Here is a 27,105-nt window from a genome sequence, read left to right as displayed (position 1 = left end):
ACCCTGGAATCCAATGATACTGCTTACCCTGGGATCCAATGATACTGCTTACCCTGGGATCCAATGATACTGCTTACCCTGGGATCCAATGATACTGCTTACCGTGGGATCCAATGATACTGCTTATCCTGGGATCCAATGATACTGCTTACCGTGGGATCCAATGATACTGCTTACCCTGGGATCCAATGATACTGCTTACCCTGGGATCCAATGATACTGCTTACCCTAGGATTGAATGATATTGCTTACCTTGGGATCCAATGATACTGTTGTTTTACAAGTGAAACAATGAGCACATCGTTCAGTCTGGTTTAATAAGGTTGATGTCTGCGCCCGCGCAGAAATTCAATTAGCACAATGAAAATCCACATAAAAATCTGTAATTTTAAACTAGAGATATCTGTTCACACAATACCACATAACGACAAAGCAAAAACAGGTTTAGAAATTTTTGCTAATTTATTAAAAATAAAAAACTGAAATATCACATTTACATAAGTATTCAGACCCTTTACTCAGTACTTTGTTGAAGCACCTTTGGCAGCGATTACAGCCTCAAGTCTTCTTGAGTATGACACTACAAGCTTGGCACACCTGTATTTAGGGAGTTTCTCCCATTCTTTTCTGCAGATCCTCTCAAGCTCTGTCAGGTTGGATGTGCAGTGTTGCTGCACAGCTATTTTCAGGTCTCTCCAGAGATGTTTGATCGGGTTCAAGTCCGGGCTCTGGCTGGGCCACTCAAGGACATTCAGAGACTTGTCCCAAAGCCACTCCTGCATTGTCTTGGCTGTGTGCTTAAGGTCGTTGTCCTGTTGGAAGGTGAACCTCCGCCCCAGTCTGTTCCTGAGCGCTCTAGAGCAGGTTTTCATCAAGGATCTCTCTGTGCTTTGCTCCATTCATCTTTGCCTCGATCCTGACTAGTCTCCCAGTCCCTGCCGCTGAAAAACATCCCCACAGCATGATGTTGCCACCCATGCTTCACCGTAGGGATGGTGCCAAGTTTCCTCCAGACGTGACGCTTGGCATTCAAGCCAAAGAGTTCAATCTTGGTTTCATCAGACAGGAGAACCTTGTTTCTCATAGTCTGAGAGTCTTTAGGTGCCTTTTGGCAAACTCCAAGCGGCCTGTCATGTGCCTTTTACTGAGAAGTGGCTTCCGTCTGGCCACTACCATAAAGGCCTGATTGGTGGAGTGCTGCAGAGATGGTTGTCCTTCTGGAATGTTCTCTCATCTCCACAGAGGAACTCTAGAGCTCTGTCAGATGGACCATTGGTTTGTTGGTCACCTCCCTGACCAATGTCTCCCCTGATTGCTCAGATTGGTCGGGGAGCAGCTCTAGGAAGAGTCTTGGTGGTTCCAAATTTCTTCCATTTAAAAATGTTGGAGGCCACTGTGTTCTTGGGAACCTTTAATGCTGCAGACATGTTTTGGTACCCTTCCCCAGATCTGTGCCTCGACACATTTCTGTCTCGGAGCTCGGACAATTCCTTCGGCCTCATGGCTTGGTTTTTGCCCTGACATGCACTGTCAACTGTGGGACCTTATATAGACAAGTGTTTGCCTTTCCAAATCATGTCCAATCAATTGAATTTAACACAGGTGGACTCCAATCAAGTTGTAGAAACATCTCAAGGAAAATCAATGGAAACAGGATGTACCTGAGCTCAATTTCGAGTCTCATAGCAAACGGTCTGAATACTTCTGTAAATAAGGTATTTCTGTTTTTTATATGTAATACATTTGCAAAAAAATTATCTTTTTCATTATAGGGTATTGTATGTATATTGCTGAGGATTTTTTAAATGTAATACATTTTAGAATAAGGCTGTAACGTAACAAAATGTGGAAAAAGTTAAGGGGTCTGAATACTTTCCGAAGGCACTGTATATATCGGTTGTTTTGCTCTATGACGCCCACAGGCCTCACAAGACTCCTGGTAACAGTCTAAAAAAATGAATGGAAGTCTACAGTATGTATGTAATGCCCAAAGTGTGTGGTTAAATACATGTAAAAAAAACAAATACGAACAAATGTATCCTGATCTTTCTTATATCTCTCAGATATAGGAGAGACACTTCAGAACAAACTTCCTTTTGATATGTTTTTGGGACTATCTATTGTTTTGTTGTTTACCTTTATTTAACTAGGCAAGTCAGTTAATAACAAATTCTTATTTACAATGACAGCCTACCCCAGCAAAACACTAACAAAGCTGGGCCGGCCAATTGTGCGCCGCCCTATGGGACTCCCAATCACGGCCGGTTGTGATACAGCCTGGAATCGAACCAGGGTCTGTAGTGACGCCTCTAGCACTGAGATGCAATGCCTTAGCCAGCTGTGCCACTCGGGAGCCACTCGTTGTTCCATGTAGTGAATCTGTTATTCAACACGTTTGTATGGGCAGTGAGACCAAAAATAATTTTATCAAATTGTTTTATATATTTTTTTTATACTGCAAGGGGTCATAAAATTCTAAATCCAATAGCTAAATGATCCTTGGTATGACCTTCTTAAAACAATTCCATATAGCTTAGTAGAAACACCCACCCCACTTTTTAAACGTCATGGAACAATGGCTACTATTCTTCAGCCTGCGGTATGGTGTTTTGTAACATTGCCATTAGGGTAACAAAGTTACCGGTAATTTACCAACGTTACCAGAATCTTCAGTAACTTTCTTATTTAACAGAAAATCTATGGCAATCTATTGTAACTGTTAATTTATACTTGAATAACAAAACAAAAAAATATATTCAAATATAGTATTAATTTATTCTGTGTCCATATTGTCCATGGGTTTCTAGTAGATAGGCCATATGGTTAAAGAGAAAATAGCCTAATTAATGAAGAAAGACTCATTTTCAATCAACTCTTACAACTCTCTACTGCCACCAGTTTGACGCCAAGACATTGACAACAAATACATATTGTTGACATAGGCAATTTCCATGTAAAAGGACCCATGAGCACCAACATGTGAAGTTCATTGGAGCATGTGAAATTGGGTGTCAAATGAAAGTGAAGAGTCTATATTATTGAGAAATTAAGTCATGTAAAGTACCAATCAAAAGTTTGGACACGCCTACTCATTCAAGAGTTTTTCTTTATTTTACTATTTTTTACATTGTAGAATAGTAGTGAAGACATCAAACCTATGAAATAACACATATGGAATTATGTAGTAACCAAAAAAGTGTAAAACAAATCAAAATATAATTTATATTTGAGATTATTCAAAGTAGCCACCCTTTGCCTTGATGACAGTTTTGCACACTTTTGGCATTCTCTCAACCAGCTTCACCTGGAATGCTTTTCCAACAGTCTTGAAGGAGTTCCCACAAATGCTGAGCACATGTTAGCTGCTTTTCCTTCACTCTGCGGTCCAACTCATCCCAAACCATTTCAATTTGGTTGAGATCGGGTGATTGTGGAGGCCAGGTCATCTGATGCAGCACTCCATCACTCTCCTTCTTAAATAGCCCTTACACAGCCTGGAGGTGTCATTGTCCTGTTGAAAAACAAATGATAGTCCCGCTAAGCGCACACCAGATGGGATGGCGTATCGCTGCAGTATGCTGTGGTAGCCATGCTGGTTAAGTGTGCCTTAAATTCTAAATAAATCACCAACAGTGTCACCAGCAAAGCACCACCACACCTCCATGCTTCGCGGTAGGAACTACACATGCAGAGATCATCCGTTCACCTACTCTGCGTCTCACAAAGACACGGCGGTTGGAACCCAAAATATCACATTTGGACTCATCAGATCAAAGGACAGATTCCCACTGGTCTAATGTCAATTGCTCGTGTTTCTTGGCCCAATCAAGTCTCTTCTTATTATTGGTGTCCTTTAGTAGTGGTTTATTTGCAGCAATTTGACCATGAAGGCCTGATTCACAGTCTCCTCTGAAAAGTTAATGTTGAGATGTGTCTGTTAGTTGATCTCTGTGAAGCATTTACTTGGGCTGCAATTTCTGAGGCTGATAACTCTAAAGAACTTATCTTCTGCAGCACAGGTAACTCCCGGTCTTCCTTTCCTGTGGCGGTCCTCATGAGAGCCAGTTTCATCATAGTGCTTGATGATTTTTGCGACTGCACTTGAAGAAACTTTCAAAGTTCTTGACATTTTCCGGATTGACTGACCTTCACATCTTAAAGTAATGATGGACTGTCAGTTCTCTTTACTTATTTGAAGCTGTTCTTGTCATAATATGGACTTGGTATTTTTCCAAATAGGGCTATATTTGGTATACCACCCCTACCTTGTCACAACACAACTGATTGGCTCAAACGCAATAAGAAGGAAAGAAGTTCAAGTGTGTTGGTTGTCTGTAGTTTATGCCTGCCCATACCATAACCCCACTGCCACCATGGGAAAGTCAGTTCACAACGTTGACATCAGCAAACCGCTCGCCCACACAACGTCATACACGTGGTCTGTGGTTGTGAGGCAGGTTGAACGTACTGCCAAATTCTCTAAAACGACGTTGGAGGTGGCTTATGGCAGAGAAATGTACATCCAATTCTCTGGCAACAGCTCTGGCGGACATTCCTGCACTCAGCATGCCAATTGCATGCCCCCCTCAGAACTTGAGACATCTGTGGCATTGTGTTGTGTGATAAAACTGCACATTTTAGAGTGGTCTTTTACTGTCCCCATCACAAGGTGCACCTGTGTAAGGATCATGCTGTTTAATCAGCTTCTTGATATGCCACACCTGTCAGGTGGATTATCTTGGCAAAGGAAACATTTTCACTAACATGGATGTAAACAAATGTGTGCACAAAATTTGAGAGAAAAAAGCTTTTAGTGCCTATTGAACATTTCTGGGGTCTTTTATTTCAGCTCATGAAACATGGGAGGAACACTTTACATGTTGCATTATTTTTGTTCAGTGTACATTATATTGTAGCAAACTTTAGGGCAGGGAAGTGAACCTGAGTTGCTAGCATTACAGGCAAACACCCTACTGATCCGTCAATATAGTTGTAATGGTTTCTAACAAATTATTACTTGCCTCAGATAGCAGGATTGCTAAACTCCTCCAAACAGGAAGGCGCGGTCCCCTCACACGTAATGGCCTCACGGCCGTCATCCTGCTTCTGACACCAGTGTAGCGAACGGCGGGGCAGGGAAGCGAACACAGGTGGTTAGTGTAAAAGGCAAACAGCCTACACATCGTACCAATAGGATTAACTCACTTGTAGAGAATTGTAACGTGGCTCAAATAGCGAGGATCAGCACAATATTTTAATTCCTGTGCAATGAATAATGTGTAATTAGTGGCCCTAACTGATTTGAATAAGAAACATAATTCACCATGTCCAATTCCATTTAATTCAAAGCTTGTGTAGGAATCTTATCCTATCTGCAGTAATGACATGCTTAGCCTTCTAAAGCAATAGAATACATTGCCGCAGCGTATGTGTTGCCCGATATACCTTGTCTTACAACAAAATATATTTTATTCACAAACTCAAAAGGGCAGCAACCACTCTATCACAAACTTCGAACGAACGTGTCTGGTGACAGAGATGTTACAATAACGAGTGCGTGCGTGTACGGGCATGCTCGGGTCTTTTGCCCACATTTCTTTGCGTTGTATCAACATTCCGCCCCACCCCGAAGAAACAACCATCACTGTACGTAAAACAGGAAGCAACGAGCCATACATGTTTACGAAGACAGTGAAAACAACGCCAAACCGTGGAAGAAAAAGCGTTATTGTCCACGAGAAGAGAAACTTCACATCAAAATCACAGCCTCTTATTGTGGATGCATTTGATTCGATCTAAACGGAGAAGGGTATGTAAAAGACAGTCGAAAACGAAACGCAAATGATAGTAAACTCTGGTTGTAGCAGTGCCCGTCCATGTGACGGATACATTGCAATTCTGTTGCCAGCTGTTTTGTTGCGCTGCATCAACCGATTTAGTATACATGTAAGTTACGTTGTCTTTAGCCTATAAGAGTTTGTTAAGTTTCGACCGGTGTAAGAATGTCGAGGAATGTCGTGTCATTCATTAATTCAGTTGAATGTTTGACAAAGCGACACATCATGCCTATTGTCAATGCGAATATTTATATAGCCTCACTTAGGCCCACAGAACAAAATGGGCTAGTCGGTCGATGTCACTGTCGGTCGAATATCACGTTTTCCTCCAAGCAGTGCTCACACCAACTCTCAGTTGAATGTTATGCTAGGACTAGGCACCTTGGCCAGAACTATCTCATATTGGAGTGGCTGGAGAGAGCAGCCCACTCTGTGGAAAATAATAACATTAAAAACCCAGTTATAAACAGGTCGCTGAGGAAGATGTAAACAATACTAACACCATATAACCTACCTGTAGTCCACAATGAGATGCACTGTCTGGACCTGCTGTGTTATAATCTAAAGCCTATTTTATTGTAGTTGGCGAGAGCTGGCGTTATCTACAATGTTAATGGATGGACTTTGTTTTCAGAATGCATTTCACACTACACGACATCTGTTACATAATTCGTGAGCTTGCACACAGAGAGGGAACCAAACAAACGGCAATGCATAGACCTACTCCCTTTTACTGATATGAAATGATTTGTTTACACGGAGGTTAGTCACCTAACTCGGCTAATGTGGATCAGAAGAAAACATTTGACCCCAAAAGCCATCCTCTCTTGATGTGCTGCATTCTATAAACAAAAACACTTGTACGCGAGTGGGTTCAAAATGGACACCGATGGGCGCACAGTGCACCTTTGGGACCATTTCCAAAAATATTTCAAATACTATTTTTCGGCCAGGTCTAAACTGACAGACGTATGTCATCGACATGTATCCTCTTCTATGTGCTGTTTTCAAAGAAGGCATCTGGTAGTAGCGAAACGCTAACCCCCAACTTAATCGAAAAGTAAGGAATCTGTAAGATCAATGTATTATGCTCAATGTACATCTCTTGTGGTGGAGAAGTGAGACCAATCTGCTGAAGTGGAACTTTGCACACTCTGTTGTAGTTTTGAACAGAATCGACAGGAAAGGGATAGTTCTAGATTGTCTACTGAATTACAAGGTTATTGGAAGAGATTCCATAATATATTACAGAGGCGTTAACTCAGTCAGACACAAATGCTCGGCTGTTTGTTTAACAGACGCACGTCTTGGTGCTTTAACGTTCCTTCATTTGCCTTCCACAAAGCACGCCTCCTCGCACCTGAACACACTGCGTGAACACGGTTTTGACTGTGTCTATTGGCAATCAATCAAATGTATTTATAAAGCACTTATATTGGCTATAACCCTCAGCGTTTGCTGATATAAGTTGGGACGTTTTGTGACTATTTATAGTATTTTGGTCATTGCTGCTGTAGAGACCCAGGGGAATGTCTGTGATACACAGGAAACCAGCTCAACTATAAAGTCTTCTAGTTCTTTCCACAAGCTGGTCCATATTAGACATGCATTTGTCGGCGTGTGAAGTAGTTTACAGATGCAATATAAGACTTGAAATGTGTGTTTAATGCATGTGTGTGTATGTTGTCTTGTGTGGGAAAGAACACGGAAGTGTATTTGTGTGTGTGTATGTTAGAGAGACTCCCGTTTGCATGTCTAATGTGTATGCGTGTCGGTGTACGTGTCTGCATGTGCATGCCTGTGCAAGTAGATGAATCACCAAGGTAACTTCCGTCCTCCCACTCTCACCGACTTCCTCCCTTCTGTCTATCTCACTTCCTCTCTGGTCTGCACCAGTTGGTGTTGCTTTCGGGCAGGTTGATTCATATCACCTTGAACTTCGTCATGTGACGCAACAGAGTTTTCTAAAGGTGTGGCGCAACCCGACTGCATGGCGCAACGCGACTTTGTGCTCACAGAAAGCCACGATGATGACGGCATAGTTGTCTGACGTGTTGAGCTCACCCAGCGTGGTAGGCCTGTGCGTAGCGTCGACAACATGCAGTAGAAGCAGATGGCAGCGATCGTTTTCATTCCACCCATGCCAAGATTAGAATTCACAGCTTTTAGTGGTGAACTCAAGGTGGCTGTGGGTTGTGTAAGCTGTGGCAGACAGTATCAACATACCCTCCAGAAACGCCGCTCTCAGCGAACACAATAGATGCATATCACGGGATTTAGGCATGTCTATAAATAAGAAAATAAACACAAACATCGACACCGGCGTTTAGGGCTGAGATTTCTATTGCTGCACTCTTATTTATTTTGATGAGAAGACTAGTGATACACCACTTAATACAATATCTCTCTCTTCAAAAGCATCAGGGTGGTTTTTGATTTCAGATTAGTTCTGGAAGATTCTACTGAACATAACCCAAGGATACTACTAAACCTAAACACATTTCTCTGCTGTGAAGCTCCTCCAGAAGTCACATTTTATAGTCTTCAGTGTTTGGTTCTTCTGCCCAGTCTGGGAGAGACTGTGTGGCAGTATGAGAGCTAAGTGATGGACGTGCTGCTGCCTGGAACTGGAAATAGCACAGGTCATATGGAGTATCAAGACAAGATGTTATGGAGCTGAGAACAACTGCCCAAACTTCCTACTGTAAAAGACACAGCTGTCTGCATCAATGATTCAGTGCTGACGGAATGGGCCTAAAGCATAGCTTGGTTCTGCCACTAATGATGGGCTTGCTGTGTAGAACAAGACAGTGATGCTGCAATGGGGTCTATACTGGCATTTCTGCTAATTTTGGACCGTGGTGTGACCATGGTTTCTAAGGTCATCCTTTCTGTGAACTTCTAAAATGACAAAAATGTCTCGAAGCCCAGGGAACAGGGGAGTAGGACAGTGCCTTGCCCACAAACATGACATTCAAAACACTCACACAGACATTCAAACACTCACAAATCTCTCTTCCCAGAGCTTGAGGGAGCAGTGAGTAGAGAGCAAAGGAAGGATGGAGAGATATTTAAACAATAGCCTTTCTCTTCCAAGAGATTGAGAGAGATGAGTATAGAGGGAAAAGGAAGAAGTGAAAGAGGAGAACATAAATTGATAGGGATAGAGAATAGAGGTCGACCAATGATGATTTTTTATGATTTTTAATGATTTTTAAACACCGATACCGATTTTTGGATTACAAAAAAAGCCGATAACGATTAATCGGCCGATTTATAAAAATAATTTTTTTAATTTTTTTTAAAAGTTTTATATATATCATACTCACACACACACACACACACACATTTTTGTAATAATGACAACTGCAACAATACTGAATGAACAATGAACACTTTTATTTTAACTTAATATAATACATAAATACACACACACACACACACACACACACACACACACACACACACACACACACAGCTCTGAAGTGACAATGATACTGAAGGGTCTGCTTAGGAGACAAATACTCTCAACTGTTTGAATAAAAATAGAGTTTAAGTTACCTGTGATGAATGTTGAAAACAAAAACTGTCATTTCTATATGCAGGAAATCCTATTTTAATAATGGGCATGGTAAGAATTGACGACCAAAGTGCGAGTCATAATTCCCATGACACCTTCTAGCAAAATCTGAAAAGCGGTTCCTTCATTTATTCCATAGGATATTTTTAGATTCACTTAAAATAAGGTCTGTGTTTCGTGTATGCTTACACCACCTTGACAATTTTATAACTGTGTAGATATCCATAGAACAAGGTAACTCTGATCAATATTGGCTAAATATAAGCGAAGATCATTTTTTTGTAGAGTGGATTTATGAAAATATGTTGACAAACGTTACCCATGTAAATCTCACTAGGATAAGGTATCAAAACGTCGAGGCGGTTTAAGCCTGCACGAAACACAGACCTTATTTGATGTAGATCAAGACATTCTCTATGGAAGACATGAACGGTAAAATAACGAAGGAACCCCTGTCAAGTTCAGCCGCAAGTTATTACAGGAATTATAACGCGTCGACTATTTCTCTCTAAACCATATACCTTTGACTAATCCGGAAACTATCACCTCGAAAACAAAACGTTTATTCCGTTCCGTATTTTATCTAACGGGTGGCATCCATGAGTCTAAATATTCCTGTTACAGTGCACAACCTTCAATGTTGTCATAATTACGTAAAATTCTGGCAAATTAGTTCGCAAAGAGCCAGGCGGCCCAAACTGTTGCATATACCCTGAATCTGCGTGCAATGAACGCAAGAGAAATGACACAATTTCACCTGGTTAATATTGCCTGCTAACCTGGATTTCTTTTCGCTAAATATGCAGGTTTAAAAATATATACTTGTGTATTGATTTTAAGAAAGGCATTGATGTTTATGGTTAAGTACATATTGGAGCAATGACAGTCATTGATTGATTGTTTTTTATAAGATAAGTTTAATGCTAGCTAGCAATTTACCTTAGCTTACTGCATTCGCGGCACAGGCAGGCTCCTCGTGGAGTGCAATGTAATCAGTGTTAGAGCATTGGACTAGATAACTGTAAGGTTGCAAGATTGAATCCCCCGAGCTGACAAAGTAAAAAATCTTGAAAAACTTGAAATCGGCCATTCCGATTAATCGGTCGACCTCTAATAGAGAAACATGAGCCTCTCTTCCGAGTAAAGTTTTCTTCCATCCAACTCTGTGTCCAGGTTCATGTTCACTAGACACTAAACGCAATAAAAAATGTACTGAAACAAGGAAGGGATAACATGCACTTGTCCAATAAGAAACATTTCTTTTTTTGTTTTCTGTTGCAAAAAAAAAATATGTTGTGCCCTCACGAGCACGACCCTGATTGCTGTACACCAGATGCTCTCTCCAAGGACAGATGTTGACCTCTGACCCTGGCTCTAGTGTCACTACCAGGGACTTAGTATCACTGAGTATCTCCAAGTGGGTTACATAAGCCCTTGGGCACCTGGAGGGTTAAATGAAGCACTTGTCCACCATCCACAAGGACGTCTGTATATTAGCTCATTTTCCATGGAAGAGCCACACACACACACACACACCAGCCCCACACGTTCCTGGCACCTATGGATCCATTATCTGATATAATGACAGGAAGTCTGTTTGTGTGTGTGAGACAGACCGAGATGATGAGTGAGTGTATTGGTCTGCATTCAGCACCATGGAGAGGGCAGTGTTTCTCACCCCTATGAAGACCACACACAGCTGGGAGATGCTACTGGCATGCTATACCTTCTGGGAGTTTATCATTATGGCTAGTTAACACTGATGATGTGAGGACTTAGAGGGAGTGAGTTATGGGACCGTTATACCCTGATATCTTAGAATGATATCTTAGCCCCATGGAAAAACTGCTCAGCAGCACTGTGAATTGTTTGCTTGTCTTTCCCAATCTCCGGAGCTAACTCCAAATAGAGTGTCTACTTCACTCAGTGTGCTCGCTGACCTTGTGTTTGGTACAGTGACCAGAATAACGTGTCAAAGAGGAGGATTCCCAAGCAGGCTAAATAGAAACTCAAATGTTTAGAGCAACGTTTAGGTTTGTTGTTCTCCGAGCCTGTAAAGTGTATACACCCAATGATGTGAACAAGAATATGTGTTCCTTCTGTCAAACTTGAGAAGTGTATCGCATTGTGTCTTGGTTTTATTGTGCCCGCTGTTTGTATTACAGGGTAATCCATAGTTCCTTCTGTCAGCAGTCATAAATAGCCATTTATCCCTAAAGGGCAATTTATGTTGCAGGAAAGTGATATCCGTTTCAGTCTCGCAGGTTGGGAAGCAGAAGAAATGAATACTTATTTATCCGTTTCTCACTGTAGAGAAGGAAGATTGCTTTTTCTGTTGATACTTAAAGCCATCACTCTCGGATGGAGATATGGAGGTATGGCTCATGAATTGAGCTGTGATACCTTTATCTCCAAGTTGGTACATGTTAAAAATGATGGGCTCTCCTCTCTTACGCTATGGGTGAGCAGTCATTTACATCCTCCCTGGATAGAGCATGAACATTCATTTTAAACAAACTCCCAGTTTCTTATGGGACTAGTATTAAAAAAAAAAAAAAAACATTAACTACTAACTATAAAACAAAATAACAGCTGACAGTAGATGGGCAACCAAGTCAGAAGGCAGTATGTTGATATGAGGAAAAGTGTATGAGGTATTTTGTAATGAATTAAGCCTCTCAGCCAGACCAAATCAAAATATTTTTGTTTGATTTTCACAGTATTTGAGTCTCATGGTCCTAGGTAACAGACAGCAGCAGAGCAATCACACAAGCAGAACTTAGTCAGAGGGAATATAGATAATTGCTCATATGCATTGATGGCTCTTGAGTGCTGCAGTGCTGTGAGTGCTGGCCTATATGTGAGGAAGGTTGTCCTATAAATAGCATGCCTCCCTGGTGCTGTATCTCCCATACAACCTTCAAATAGAATATGCAAAGTTCATATCCCCAGAGGGGTGTGTGTGTATGAGAGAGTAAGACCTATATGGTTCTCCCTTATCATTCTCATCCACTGTGTGTCTCTGTATGTTCTCTTCCCCTGCCTGTAGTCTACCCCCCAATTGATTTGCAAAGTGTTTGAGTCATAGAATCTTATGTGCAAAAAGGCAAGGAACGGAGCTTCTTTTGTTGGATTGGAGGCTGCTGTGTAGAAGTTTAATTACAGTATGGATTTTTCTTTCAGTGTTCTGCAACGCCCATGTTTTGCAAGTCCTCGCAGGCTCCAGCTGTGGTTGTGTAATATTTTTTGTGAGGGGAAACCTCATCTCATCTGTATCCTCTCACCACTCTTTGTGACATAGATATTCTCTGGATGTTATTTTGGTTTGCCAGAATCTTGCGGATAATACGTTCACAGAGTTTCTCACACTCACAACCTTGGGAAGAATGTTAACACATTGTCAGTGTGGTTACTGGAAAAGTGGCCTTGTTCACAGGCAAAGCCATGAACACATTTCAATATTTCTAGTCTGGAGAAAGATAGCAAAGTGTATTGAAGGGTCGGCGTCTTACTTTGGTTTGCTAGTCTTTGTCAATTCGTTTTCTGCGTTACATTTTCATCTAGCCTAGTTGTTTGTCTTGGATACAGCTACTGAACTACGTAACCATGCTTACATGACTGAGCCCTCTCACACCAGAGAGTGTTGTTTTAAGAAAGGATTAAAACTTGTTTCAGGGCCTTGCTCCATAAGAGAGCTGAGCTCGCCAAAGCGTAGGCTATATGGCAGTTGTAACAGTAGATTAATTCCCGAAGCCAACATGTATTCCATTTTGTAGTAAGCGGAAGTCGTGGCTGTGCGTGACTACCGTAGTTCTTAGGAATCAGAAAAGACCATTGGTTTGGGAGCCTACTGTAAACGAGCCTACTGTAAACGAGCCTACTTGCCAACAATTGTGATATATTTTTCGCCCTTTTAAAGGGACAGGGGAATCATCACCAGGCTACTCTGATCAGCTAAGACCTCTTTTTGTTTTGAAGGGAAAAGTTGAATTCACAGAGCAACTCGCATATACTCCTCTTTTTGCTTTCAGCAGTCTATCATAAAAGGCCCGTAGCAACAAAGCTGGAGTTTTTGGCTCTGGATCTGAAAGACATATTTCATTTGAATGCCTATCAAGATGCTGCGTTGTTCTCTGTTTATAATCTTAAGCCATATGCAGTATTATACTGTATGAGACGTCAAGGGCTACATTTGGCCTCTACAAAAATGCACTAATCTGCTCTATACTGTACATGCTGTAGGTAATACTCACTATATTGCGGAGGTAATCATCCTGAGACTGTACATGCTGTAGGTAATACACACTATATTGCAGAGGTAATCATCCTGAGACTGTACATGCTGTAGGTAATACTCACTATATTGCAGAGGTAATCATCCTGAGACTGTACATGCTGTAGGTAATACACACTATATTGCAGAGGTAATCATCCTGAGACTGTACATGCTGTAGGTAATACTCACTATATTGCAGAGGTAATCATCCTGAGACTGTACATGCTGTAGGTAAAACTTACTATATTGCAGAGGTAATCATCCTGAGACTGTACATGCTGAAGGTAACACTCACTATATTGCAGAGGTAATCATCCTGAGACTGTACATGCTATAGGTAATACTCACTAAATTGCAGAGGTAATCATCCTGAGACTGTACATGCTGTAGGTAAAACTTACTATATTGCAGAGGTAATCATCCTGAGACTGTACATGCTGTAGGTAATACTCACTATATTGCAGAGGTAATCATCCTGAGACTGTACATGCTGTAGGTAATACTCACTATATTGCAGAGGTAGTCATCTTGTAACTTTCTTTTATGATGTCCATGAGAAAAGGTTGTTCCCGCACCTTACTTTAAACTGACATTTACAATCACATCCGCTACACGGTAATCGTAACAGAAAAGTTATTAGATTGTTGCCGCTGCAATATTGTGAATATTAAAGGGGCAATCTGCAGTTCAAATAATTATAAGGCTCCTCTCCACCACTGTTTTGGGAAAAAGCTGAGGGATGGCGCTGAAGAAAAGTAACCACTCAAATTCATAGACTGAGCTCTGGATTCAAGGACCAACCATCCATTTAATAAAAAATATACCTGTTTTGAGGCCATACAGTGTTTGTTTACAAACATTGGAGTAAAACAAGCTTATATTTTGCGTTCTGATGGGGTATGACAGAACTAAGCTCATGAGGTATTTTGAAGTTATTTTCTTCAATAATCAATGAGTATACTATATATAATTAATTTTAAAGTCCCAAAATTGATGTATCAATCACAGATTGCCCCTTAGGTGAGCCTATTTCTAGTGCAGATCCATGCATTTATCCAGAGGTCAAATAAAGCCTGTTTCCCCCCCTACTGTGAATGCTAAAGCTTATTGAAACAGCTCCCTATTACAGCATGATATCAGGACCCATTTGAAACCCCATGTGACAGAAAACATAACCATCACACCTCTCGTACTGTTTAGGCTACTGTCACACCTAATTAGGGCAGAGTTCAGTCCCAACAAAAGACAATGTAACAAAAATGGTTCATAGCTGCCAGCATACAGGGATCACATCTCGGATTCACTCAATGCCATTAAAAGTCAATTTAAGTGTTTCAGCATGCTCAGTATTTCTCCTTATTTCATTGTCCAAAAGTATCCTTCAGTTGTTAGGATCAACAGTGCGTAGTGCTGTGCAAACCCCCTTGGGTATAGGCCCTGAGATTTGTGATATATTCAAACGCTATATCAAGCATAGTGTGGGCACCACGCTCAGTGCTTTAAAAAAAAAATCACGATCTCACTCTCTGAGACACTGGAAGTGTATTATCTGAATTTGAAATGTACGGTAAACAGCGCTCCGCTGCTGCCAGAACAGTGAGAAGTTTCATCAGCCGCACAGTCCATGGCTTTGTCTCTATTTCCAGACTGTTCTGCTCAATGTTTTCATGTGGTGATTTGCTTCGGGCATGAGGGAGGATGTGTGCTTTGAGATATTGACCTTTTGTTAAGGTAAAGATGAGATTGGGACATTGATGCTGGATTTATTCTTCATTACCTTGTCAATTGGATCGATGTTATTACAGGACACATCCAATTGATTTAATTCTTCATTATTTTCTGGCCTCTCTGGACTCAAACCTAATTTTGACAAGATAAAGCGTGCCTATTTCTATAATGAATATGAACTGGGTGGGTTGATGTTATTAAATATAAAAGCACTAAACCTCTCTCTAAAAGCTTCATTTCTACAAAAGTTTTACCTGAACCCAAAATGGTTCTCAAGTAGATTACTAAGAAAAGCTTTGTTTAAAAATGGCCTTTTTGCTTTTGTGCAGATTGCCATGTCTAATTTTCGATTAATTAATCAAGTGAAACTCTGTTCAAAGTATTTCTTTTTCAAACAAGCATTGCAGAGTTGGTTACAATTTCAATTTCATCCCCCAGAAAAGAGAGAACAAATATTACAACAAATATTATGGTTGAACTCAAATGTGCTGGTTGATAAAAGACCTGTATTTATCAAAAAGATGTTTCAAAACGGTATTTTTGTTTTTAAATTATATTGTAAATCAGAATGGTTCTAAAGGTCTTTCATTGAGTTATCGGAATTGTATAGGAAGGTCTGCTCAATCCAAGATTACAACCAACTGATTAAAGCATTACCCCAAATCGAGGAGGCAGGTGGCAGCGGGAGGAGGTAGGGAACTGGGCTCTCTGCCCAATATAAAGGATCAAAACTGGCAGAGGAACAAAAATAGGATAAATAGGAAAGCATACCAGTTTCCTTTGAGGACCAGGATGTTGACAGCTGTGTCATACAGATTGCAAAATAGCTGGGAAGTGATTGTTGATGTACTAATTCCATGGCACAGGGTTTATGAGATGATGAATAAAACAACGCAAGATTCAAGACTTCGTGCCTTTCAGCTAAAATGATTGTACAGAATTCTTGCCACCAACAAAATGTTGAATATATGGGGCATACAATCATCACAGCTCTGCAGATGTTGTTGTGAGGATACAGAATCAATAGACCATTTGTTCTGGTATTGCCCTCAGGTAGCCTGTTTCTGGTCTCCGGTTCAGGAATGGCTGAAAATGCATAACATTAATCTAAAATTGACCCTAGAAGTAGCAATGTTTGGAGATCTGGAGAGACTTGGTCAGTCAGTTACTAATATACTAATACTCTTATTAGTGAAAGTATTTATCTTCAACTCACAATCTGTGGATTCTATTCGATTAGATTACAATTGTATATCAAACATCACAGCATAGTTGAAAGATATATATATATATATATATATATATGGCACGTAGAAATCCAAAGAGGGTGGCAGCAGAACTAGGTGGGATAGCCTGACGGAAACTGAGGGTTGGGATGTGGAACTGGAGACAAGTGGGAGTGGAGTTGCTGGGCCGGGGATAGAATGACAGTCAAAGAAAAAAGTCTAAAATAAAGTTTTTTTTACAAGTAATACGTTTTGAATGACACTATGCCTGTTTGCCTGAGGCTGTTGCCTCGCAGGTGCTTGTACACCTGCATATACACAAACTTGCATTCAAACATGTGCACACACAGAGACACATGCACACGTGTAAATAGGTCTGCACATGCACTGCAACGTATACAGTCTGCCTTGCTGTTTAGGTTTTTGTTTTCCTTGATGTTTTTGCGTGATCTGTTTTTGTTTTTTTCTCTTTTTTCCCTCTTTTGTTAATTTTGTTGGTTGTTGGTTCATTGGGGGATGGTGGAATGGGGTGGGGAATGGAGGGAGAGTGATTTATGAAGTAGTGTTTCTCTTTTTTTTTACGTCAGCTCTGCTGCCACTGAACCCGACTGTCTCCGATTTTAAAAGGAGTGTTGTAATTCCAGATGGGTCTGCTACCATTCTTCTCTTTTCTCCACAGTCTCTGTCGACAACATGGGACAGCATCTAGGTAAACGCGAGCCACAGCCGCAGAGCAAGGTAAGCATCTCAGTCGGAAGTGTATCTATGCATGATTTTGTTGAAAGTATACAGGACAGTAGTGCTCAGCGATTAACCGAAATGTTGGTTTATTTTCGTAAAAAAAAAAAAAAAGAAGGAAGTAAATGACCAACATCAGTTAAATGATTTGAATTCCATTTAGTAAAATGTTTTTCTGTGCACTCACTGCGCCATTTGTGCTGTTTCTCTAGAGAGATTACTCTCTGGGACATGTTGTCCAACTCATCTAAGTTAAGTGAAGTAAATGTGGTAATTAACTACAATGACCAGAATCCATTACGCCTATAAGCTACCTGTTTTCATTGGTTCACGCCTGCTTGTGGGGCCGGCAGACTGACACTGAGAGCGATAGAGAGAAACGAGAGGGATAGAGAGCAGTTGTTTAGGTGTCTCTACCCGACAATGCATCTAATAGAGTGATAGGTGTTATTTAGCAGTCTTAAAATCTACTTTGAAGAACTGCTGAAATGGTGATTTTGTCAGACAGCAGGCAGCTAGCCAGCTAGGCTAGCCTGCTAGCCTGAAGGATGACTCTTTGGGAAACAGAGGTAGATGGCTGGCTGCCTGAGCAGAGATTAGATAATGCCTTGAAATAAAATAATAAATCATCAAATATATATATAGATTTTTTATATGTACATAACAACTGAAATATTTTATTAAAGTAATATGAATGAAGGATGGTTTATTAATAAGTGATGTGCAGATATGGGCAGTCATTGGAGTTGTATTAATGAAATAATATCATCATACTAAAAACAAATGTGTGATATAAACAACCACAATATTTTATTTAAGTAAAGTCACGTGAATAAATGATGGTTAGAGCCTAATAAGTGATAGTAATGGGCAGTCACTACCATCAATTATTTTATTCTGAGTTGTTGCAGCAGTGAACCCACATAATGCATTTGTTTAAAGAAATCTAAACTGATATTGAAAATGTCAAAAAGCACTAATTGCTCAGCACTACAGGACATACACAGTATACACATTTAGTGCACATACAGTTGAAGTTTGGAAGTTTACATACAATTAGGTTGGAGTCATTAAAACTTGTTTTTCAAACACTCCACACATTTCTTGTTAACAAACTATAGTTTTGGCAAGTCTGTTAGGTCATCTAATTTGTGCATGACACAAGTCCTTGTTCAAACAATTGTTTACAGACAGATTATTTCACTTATAATTCACTGTATCACAATTGCAGTGGGTCAGAAGTTTACATACACTAAGTTGACTGTGCCTTTAAACAGCTTGGAAAATTCCAGAAAATGATGTCATGGCTTTAGAAGCTTCTGATAGGCTAATTGACATCATTTGAGTCAATTGGAGGTGTACCTGTGGATGTATTTCAAGGCCTATCTTCAAACTCAGTGCCTCTTTGCTTGACATCATGGGAAAATCAAAAGAAATCAGCCAAGACCTCAGAAGAAAAATTGTAGACCTTCACAAGTCTGGTTCATCCTTGGGAGCAATTTCCAAACGCCTGAAGGTACCACGTTCATCTGTACACACAATAGTACGCAAGTATAAACACCATGTGACCACGCAGCCGTCATACCGCTGAGGAAGGAGACACGTTCTGTCTCCTAGAGATGATCGTACTTTGGTGCGAAAAGTGCAAATAAATCCCAGCACAACAACAAAGGACCTTGTGAAGATGCTGGAGGAAACGGGTACAAAAGTATCTATATCCACAGTAAAACGAGCCCTATATCGACATAACCTGAAAGGCTGCTCAGCAAGGAAGAAGCCACTGCTCCTAAACTGCCATAAAAAAGCCAGACTATGGTTTGCAACTGCACATGGGGACAAAGATCGTACTTTTTAGAGAAATGTCCCCTGGTCTGATGATACAAAAATAGAACTGTTTGGCCATAATGACCATTGTTATGTTTGGTGGAAAAGGGGGGATGCTTTCAAGGCGAAGAACACCATCCCAACCGTGAAGTACGGGGGTGCTTTGCTGCAGGAGGGACTGGTGCACTTCCCAAAATAGATGACATCATGAGGAGGAAAATTATGTGGATATATTGAAGCAACATCTCAAGACATCAGTCAGGAAGTTCAAGCTTGGTCGCAAATGGGTCTTCCAAATAGACAATGCATACTTCCAAAGTTGTGGCAAAATGGCTTAAGAGCAACAAAGTCAAGGTGTTGGAGTGGCCATCACAAAGCCCTGACCTCAATCCTATAGACAATTTGTGGGCAGAACTGAAAAAGCGTGTGCGAGCAAGGAGGCCTACAAACCTGACTCGGTTACACCAGCTCTGTCAGGAGGAATGGGCCACAATTCACCAAACTTATTGTGGGAAGCTTTTGGAAGGCTACCCGACACGTTTTACCCAAGTTAAACAATTTATAGGCAATGCTACCAAATACTAATTGAGTGTATGTTAACCTCTGACCCACTGAGAATGTGATGAAAGAAATATAAGCTGAAAGAAATAATTATCTCTACTATTATTCTGACATCACATTGATTTCACATTCTTAAAATAAAGTGGTGATCCTAACTGACCTAAGACAGGGAATTTTTACTGGGATTAAATGTCAGGAATTGTGAAAAACTGAGTTTAAATGTATTTGGCTAAGGTGAATGTAAACTTCCGACTTCAACTGTGGATGTGCATTGTGTGTAAGATAAGTTTGATCCTTTTGTTTTTATGGGAATAATACTGACAATGGTGAAGTTCAATGTGATTGTAGACTGTAGAGCCTCTTATATCATTCACAGCTTAGGCCTTTATCAGGGAAGTGAGGCAACACTTTGGACCCTGCTGTAGTTTATTCATGCAGTCCTCCGTCAGAACAATGGAGTTATGACCATAAAGAAGCTCTCAATCAAATCTGAAGCCCTCAGAAAAATACAAACGGCTTCAAAAAGAGTCTGGCGGAGTACTTGAATAATATAACCCTCAAATGAATGCCAGACAAAGGGTGCATTCCAAGTGACAACCTTTTCCCTTATGTAGTGCACTTTAATTGTTTGGAGCTAAGTGGCGTTTTCCTTTCAGTTATAGCACAAGGAAAGGGGAATGGGGTTGTGGTGACTGTTCTGCTGTAGGGGCCAGCTTGTTAACCACTGAGTAAGGATGTGGTGTTTGGTAAATAAGCAAGTCATTTAAGGTCTTTTGTAGCCTTGTGTTTTTTCCATGAATTGGTGTTTTTGGAAGAATGTGAAAGTTAGCTTTTTGTATGTCAATACTGAAAAAGTCCCCTCTTGAAATGTGTTGACATAATGTATGTAGTCATATAGGTAACTGGCAAAATAAAGGAAACACCAACATAGTGTCTTAATAAGGCCCCCAAGAGCCAGAACGGCTTCAATGCACCTTTGCATAGATTCTACAAGTGTCTGGAAATCTATTGGAGGGATGCAACAGTGTTGCTGATGGTGGTGGAAAACACTGTCTCAGGCACCACTCCAGAATCTCCCATAAGTGTTCAATTGGCTTAAGATCTGGTGACTGAGATGGCCATGGCATATGGTTTACATCATTTTTAATACTCATCAAACCATTCAGTGACTGCTCGTGCACTGTGGTAGGGGGCATTGTCATCCTATGGGGGCATAGCCATGGTAGCCAAAATAATGTATTTTGGCTACCAATACAATATTTGTATTTATGACCCTAAGCATGATGCAATGTTTATTGCTTAATTAACTCAGGAATCTCATCTGTGTGGAAACACCTGCTTTCAATATACTTTTTATCCCACATTTACTGAAGAGTTTCCATTACTTTAGCAGTTACCTGACAATATACTGTAGCTACAGACCAGGTGTGTCAAACATACGGCCCGAGCCCATTCAATCTGGCCCACGGTGGTTTGAGTAAATAAATAAACATATTTGTTCTCATAAAAATATAGAAAATAAGTTGACATTGAAATAACTCGAAACTGTGTAGAAGTGATAATGGATCTACAATTATAAACTTTTCACCCTGTCAAACTTGCTAAAAAGTAATCGAAACTAAATCTAGACAGTCAGGGAGTGTCAAATTCCAAAATTGATGGATAGAGGACAATTTTTTTTATAACTTTTGACGGCGAGGAAATATACTAAATTGTAAGTGCAGACCTCCAGACCTTGGTGAAGTCCGATTGTGGCGCGCAGTGCAAAATGAGCTTGACACCCTTGCTATAGAGATAACTATCTTCTCCATTTTTTTTATCACTCCCCCTCTTTTACCCTACTCATTCTCTCTCTCCATGCTTCTGGGGAGATGATTTTCTTCATGGGCAGTCCAGTCCTGAGAGAGGTGCTTTTTTTTTATATATCCGTGGGAGTGCTGCGACTCAGAGCCGCTGAGTCTTCTTATCGACTTGCCAGATCTTAGAGTGGCGGACTGGTGTTGCCAGGCAGTGGTTGATTAGCGAGCATCAGAGTGTGCCTGGGTGGTCAGGACACTGCGATTTCAGTAAGTGATGACAAAGCTCGCCTGCTACTTCTGCAGGTCAGCCCGGAGGCCCAGGGAGAGGAGGAAAGGTTATGTAAGGTCAGGTCTCAGGCGCTAGCCTGGTTATAAAACTAGGCCGTTTCAGGTTAATGTTGAATGTGATGTACAGTATCTTTGATTCATCATTTTCAGCATAGCCCTTTCATATCCCTTTCTTGTTCGGGTCACAGAATCCGAACGAGGCATTTCAAATGACACACTGATGACTGTTAGAACACTTCTGGTGATGGACTGATTCCCAACTCACATTTCATTTTGAGTATTACCCTGTTACACCTCGGAAAGATTACATTTCCTTGCTTGTCATTGCCATGGGACTGCTATGCAAGCTAAACTGCTCGCTCAAAATCATAAAATAATCATAAAATAGAACTCATTAAACTGTAATGAGTATAGCTGTGGAGGGCACAGTGTTGTTACTTACTCAAGAAGAGTAATTTGTGTGTTATGTTCATTTAAAATGGGATGGACAAAGCAATATCTGCATGGCACGATGCGTTTTATTGACAGATGGTCGTTTAGACATCCCACCAATGAAATTCTCACTCTTGGTAGGCATATATGTTGCCGTGGTGATATCTGATGCGTTACGTTAGGCCATTCAATGTCAGCGGCTACTTTCGCGTCACCCACATCCATCCACCCACCCACCTCACACAATACACAGAGACGAAAGAAGCATCAGTGACCCATTTCCTTCTGTAAGGATGAATGGACTATCGGGCAGATTATTATGAATTACATTTGACATTTTAGTCATTTAGCAGATGCTCTTATCCAGAGAGACTTACAGTAGGGATTGCATACATTTTCGTATTTTTTTTAGGATGAATCAGTTTATGGTCAGTTTCATACTATCATTAGCTCAGGGCCAACAGTCCACGAGAGCCTATTCAGCAGTCCCACCCAAAGAGCCCAGCTGTCCAATAACGTTGAGCTCATCTCAACCGTCCTACACAGTGAGTGATGTCATGTTAAGATATCATGTCTCAAACACTGGTGCTTTTACCCTTTTGGGGAAAATCTGTCAGTTCCATCATCAGTTAATTTGTTATGTTTTTCTGTTGAACTAGCCCACATGAATGATTAAATTAAAGAGCTTTTAAAAGTCAAAAGTATAATCAGTCAATGGGGGTGTTTGGTAGGGATGGGGGGGATAAATCGATACAGTTGAGTGTCGCAATATATTTTTATACGATAGTATATAGACTCTGACTCCAACTATGAATTCTTTAAAAGAATGAAGGTTAAATTAAGCTACTGCAAGTCAGCTTTTCCTGCGCAAACACTCAGGTGTTTCTCCTTCTATAGCTTTTTCTCCATCTTCCTTTTAAAAGGTAAGCCAACATTTTCAGCATTTTTATTACCATGACTGAAGAAAATCTCTCGTCCCTCTGCCTCAGACAAATAGTGAGCAATATGTTTGGGACATTAAATTGCAATAAAATTGCAGTATCAAATTGCAATACATGATGGAACTTCCATCAGGAGCTAGCCAGCTAACTAGCTACCAGTCGTTGTTAGCCACGGCTAGCATCATCAAATCAAGTTTATTTTATATAGCCCTTCGTACATCAGCTAATATCTCGAAGTGCTGTACAGAAACCCAGCCTTAAACCCCAAACGGCAAGCAATGCAGGTGTAGAAGCACGGTGGCTAGGAAAAACTCCCTAGAAAGGCCAAAACCTAGGAAGAAACCTAGAGAGGAACCAGGCTATGAGGGGTGGCCAGTCCTCTTCTGGCTGTGCCGGGTGGAGATTATAACAGAACATGGCCAAGATGTTCAAAATGTTCATAAGTGACAAGGATGGTCAAATAATAATCAGGAATAAATGTCAGTTGGCTTTTAATAGCCGATCATTAAGAGTTGAAAACAGCAGGTCTGGGACAGGTAGGGGTTCCATAACCACAGGCAGAACAGTTTAAACTGGAATAGCAGCAAGCCAGGTGGACTGGGGACAGCAAGGAGTCATCATGCCCGGTAGTCCTGACGTATGGTCCTAGGGCTCAGGTCCTCCGAGAGAGAGAAAGAAAGAGAGAAGGCAGAGGGAAGAGAAGCAGTCTTCACCTTTTCCCCAGTCATCAGCCAGCCTTAGCTCAGACAACACCTGCCAGTCTGCACAGCGCGATATCAATCCAGAGCATATCGGACTGCTTCTCTCTACCATATCACCGGATTCCTGCCGATCTGGATCCTTACACCAGATCATCGCAGCTAGCTAACTGTAAACGAATGGCTACTGTTACCTAACACCTCTGTCCCAAAGAAAGCACCAGCTAGCCTTGAGCTAGCCCCGAGCTAGGCCCATATACCAGCTAATTCTGAGGCTACAATACCTTTACCAATTGGCCTGGACCTTTTATTGTCGACACGGAGCCCCGCCGATCCATCACGACTGGACTGCCGATGTGATTGCCCGATGTGGTCTCAACAGGCTATTCTGTTACGGTGTCGCCAAAGAACCATCTGCTAGCTTTTCTGAACGCTGTGTCCCCTGCTCGCCTAGCATTGTAGTGACTACCGAACTGCACCCTGACTCACCTATTGCTGCTCTTTTGACCCTATGATCACTCGGCTACATAGCTGATGCCCCCTGGACTGTTTGAATAACACGGTACCTCATTTTGTTTACCTGTCGGCCCCAGCCTCGAACTCATGTACCGAACTGACCCACTCTGCCCATTCATCGCCATTTACCCTAATGTCAATATGCCTTGTCTACTGCTGCCCTGGCTAGTTCTTATTGTTTCATTTTACTGTAGAGCCCTCAGTCCTGCTCAAAATGCCTTAAATAGCTCTTTTGTCCCACCCCACACACATGCGGAGACCTCACCTGGCTTAACTGCTGCCGCCAGAGACGAAACCTCTCATCGTCACTCAACGCCTAGGTTTACCTCCACTGTACTCACATCCTACCATACCCTTCTCTGTACATTATGCCTTGAATCTATTCTACCACACCCAGAAATCTGCTCCTTTTATTCTCTGTCCTCAATGCACTAGACAACCAGTTCTTATAGCCTTTAGCCTTATCCTACTCCTCCTCTGTTCCTCTGGTGATGTAGAGGTTAACCCAGGCCCTGTAGCCCCCAGATCCAGTCCTATTCCCCAGGTGCTATCATTTGTTGACTTCTGTAACCGTAAAAGCCTTGGTTTCATGCATGTTAACATCAGTAGCCTCCTCCCTTAGTTTCCTTCATTCACTGCTTTAGCACACTCCGCCAACCCTGATGTCCTAGCCGCGTCTGAATCCTGGCTTAGGAAGGCCACCAAAAATTCTGCAATTTTCATCCACAACTACAACGTTTTCTGCCAAGATGGAACTGCCAAAGGGGTGGAGTGCTTTCCTCACCATCTTAAACAAGCATGCCCCATTCAAAAAATGTAGAACTAAGAACAGATATAGCCCTTAGTTCCCTCCAGACTTGACTGTCCTTGACCAGCACAAAAACATCCTGTGGCATTAGCACCGAATAGCCCCCGCGCTATGCAACTTTTCAGGGAAGTTAGGAACCAATATACACAGGCAGTTAGGAAAGCAAAGGCTAGCTTTTTCAAACATAAATTTGCATCCTGTAGCACAAACTCCAAAAAGTTTTGGGACACTGTAAAGTCCATGGAGAATAAGAGCGCCTCCTCCTAGCTGCTCACTGCACTGAGACTAGGAAACACTCACCACCGATAAATCTACGATAATCAAATTTCAATAAGCATTTTTCTATGGCTGGCCATGCTTTCCACCTGGCTACCTCTACCCCATCAACAGCTCTGCACCCCCCACAACAACTTGTCAAAGCCTCCCCTATTTCTCCTTCACCCAAATCCAGATAGCTGATGTTCTGAAAGAGCTGCAAAATCTGGAACACTACAAATCAGCTGGGCTAGACAATCTGGACCCTCTCTTCCTAAAATGATCCGCCGCAATTGTTGCAACCCCTATTACTAGCCTGTTCAACCTCTTTCGTATCGTCTGAGATCCCTAAAGATTGGAAAGCTGCCGCGGTCATTCCCCTCAACTGTTACAGACCTATATCTATCCAACCCTCCCTTTTCTAATGTCTTCGAAAGCCAAGTGAACAAACAGATCACTGACCATTTTGGATCCCCCCCGTACCTTCTCCGCTATGCAAGCTGGTTTCTGAGCTGGTCATGGGTGCACCTCAGCCACGCTCAAGGTCCTAAACAATATCATAACTGCCATCGATAAAAGACAATACTGTGCATCCATCTTCATCGACCTGGCCAAGGCTTTCAACTCTGTCAATCACTGCATTCTTATCGGCAGACTCAACAGCCTTGGTTTCTCAAATGACTGCCTCGCCTGGTACACCAACTACTTCTCAGAGTTCAGTGTGTCAAATCGGAGGGCCTGTTGTCCGGACCTCTGGCAGTCTATATGGGGGTGCCACAGGGTTAAATTCTCAGGCCGACTCTTTTCTCTGTATACATCAATGATGTCACACTTGCTGCTGGTGATTCTCTGATCCACTTCTGCAGACAATTCTGTATACTTCTGGCCCTTCTTTGGACACCGTGTTAACAAACCTCCAGACGAGCTTCAATGCCACACAACACTCCCTCCGTGGCCCCCAACTGTTCTTAAATGCAAGTAAAACCAAATGCATGCCCTTCAACCGATCGCTGCCTGCACCCGCCCGCCCGTCTAGCATCACTACTCTGGACAGTTCTGACTTAGAATATGTGGACAACTACAAATACCTAGGTGTCTGTAGTATGGAGAAGCATGGAGAGAGAGAATGAGTAGGGTAAAAGACTGTAAACTCTTCTTCCAGACTCACATTAAGCATCTCCAATCCAAAATTAAATTTAGAATCGGCTTCCTATTTCGCAACAAAGCATCCTTCACTCATGCCAAACATACCCTCGTAAAACTGACTATCCTACCGATCCTTGACTTCGGCGATGTCATTTACAAAATAGCCTTGAGCACTCTACTCAGCAAGTTGGATGTAGTCTATCACAGTGCCATCTGTTTTGTCACCAAAGCCCCATATACTACCCACTACTGTGACCTGTATGCTCTCGTTGGCTGGCCCTCGCTTCATATTCGTTGCCAAACCCACTGCCCCCACGTCATCTATAAGTCTTTGTTAGGTAAAGCCTCACCTTATCTCAGCTCACTGGTCACCATAGCAGTACCCACCCGTAGCACGCTCTCCAGCAGGTATGTTTCACTGGTCATGCCCAAAGCCAACTCCTTATTTGGCC

At 41.6% G+C, this 27,105-nt stretch overlaps 1 protein-coding gene across 2 annotated transcripts in view; it reads left to right on the top strand.

Moving 5' to 3' along the window:
* The first annotated feature begins 5,572 nt into the window (after window positions 1-5,572).
* The window catches only part of LOC139573947 (myelin basic protein-like), a 46,889-nt gene continuing 25,356 nt past the window's right edge, over window positions 5,573-27,105 (top strand). Inside the window, exons 1-2 of one of the 2 annotated variants that reach the window (XM_071397954.1) lie at window positions 5,573-5,809; window positions 17,327-17,385. In XM_071397954.1, the coding sequence (XP_071254055.1) occupies window positions 17,341-17,385 (45 nt within the window). In that variant the 5' untranslated portion in view covers window positions 5,573-5,809; window positions 17,327-17,340. The remainder of the gene's footprint in view (window positions 5,810-17,326; window positions 17,386-27,105) is intronic. The other variant, XM_071397956.1, reaches the window with a different exon arrangement.

This window comes from Salvelinus alpinus, chromosome 4 (assembly GCF_045679555.1).
Source record: "Salvelinus alpinus chromosome 4, SLU_Salpinus.1, whole genome shotgun sequence".
Taxonomy (NCBI): domain Eukaryota; kingdom Metazoa; phylum Chordata; class Actinopteri; order Salmoniformes; family Salmonidae; genus Salvelinus; species Salvelinus alpinus.
The sequence above is the reverse complement of the archived record's forward strand: the minus strand, read 5'-3'. Positions and strand labels throughout refer to the sequence as shown.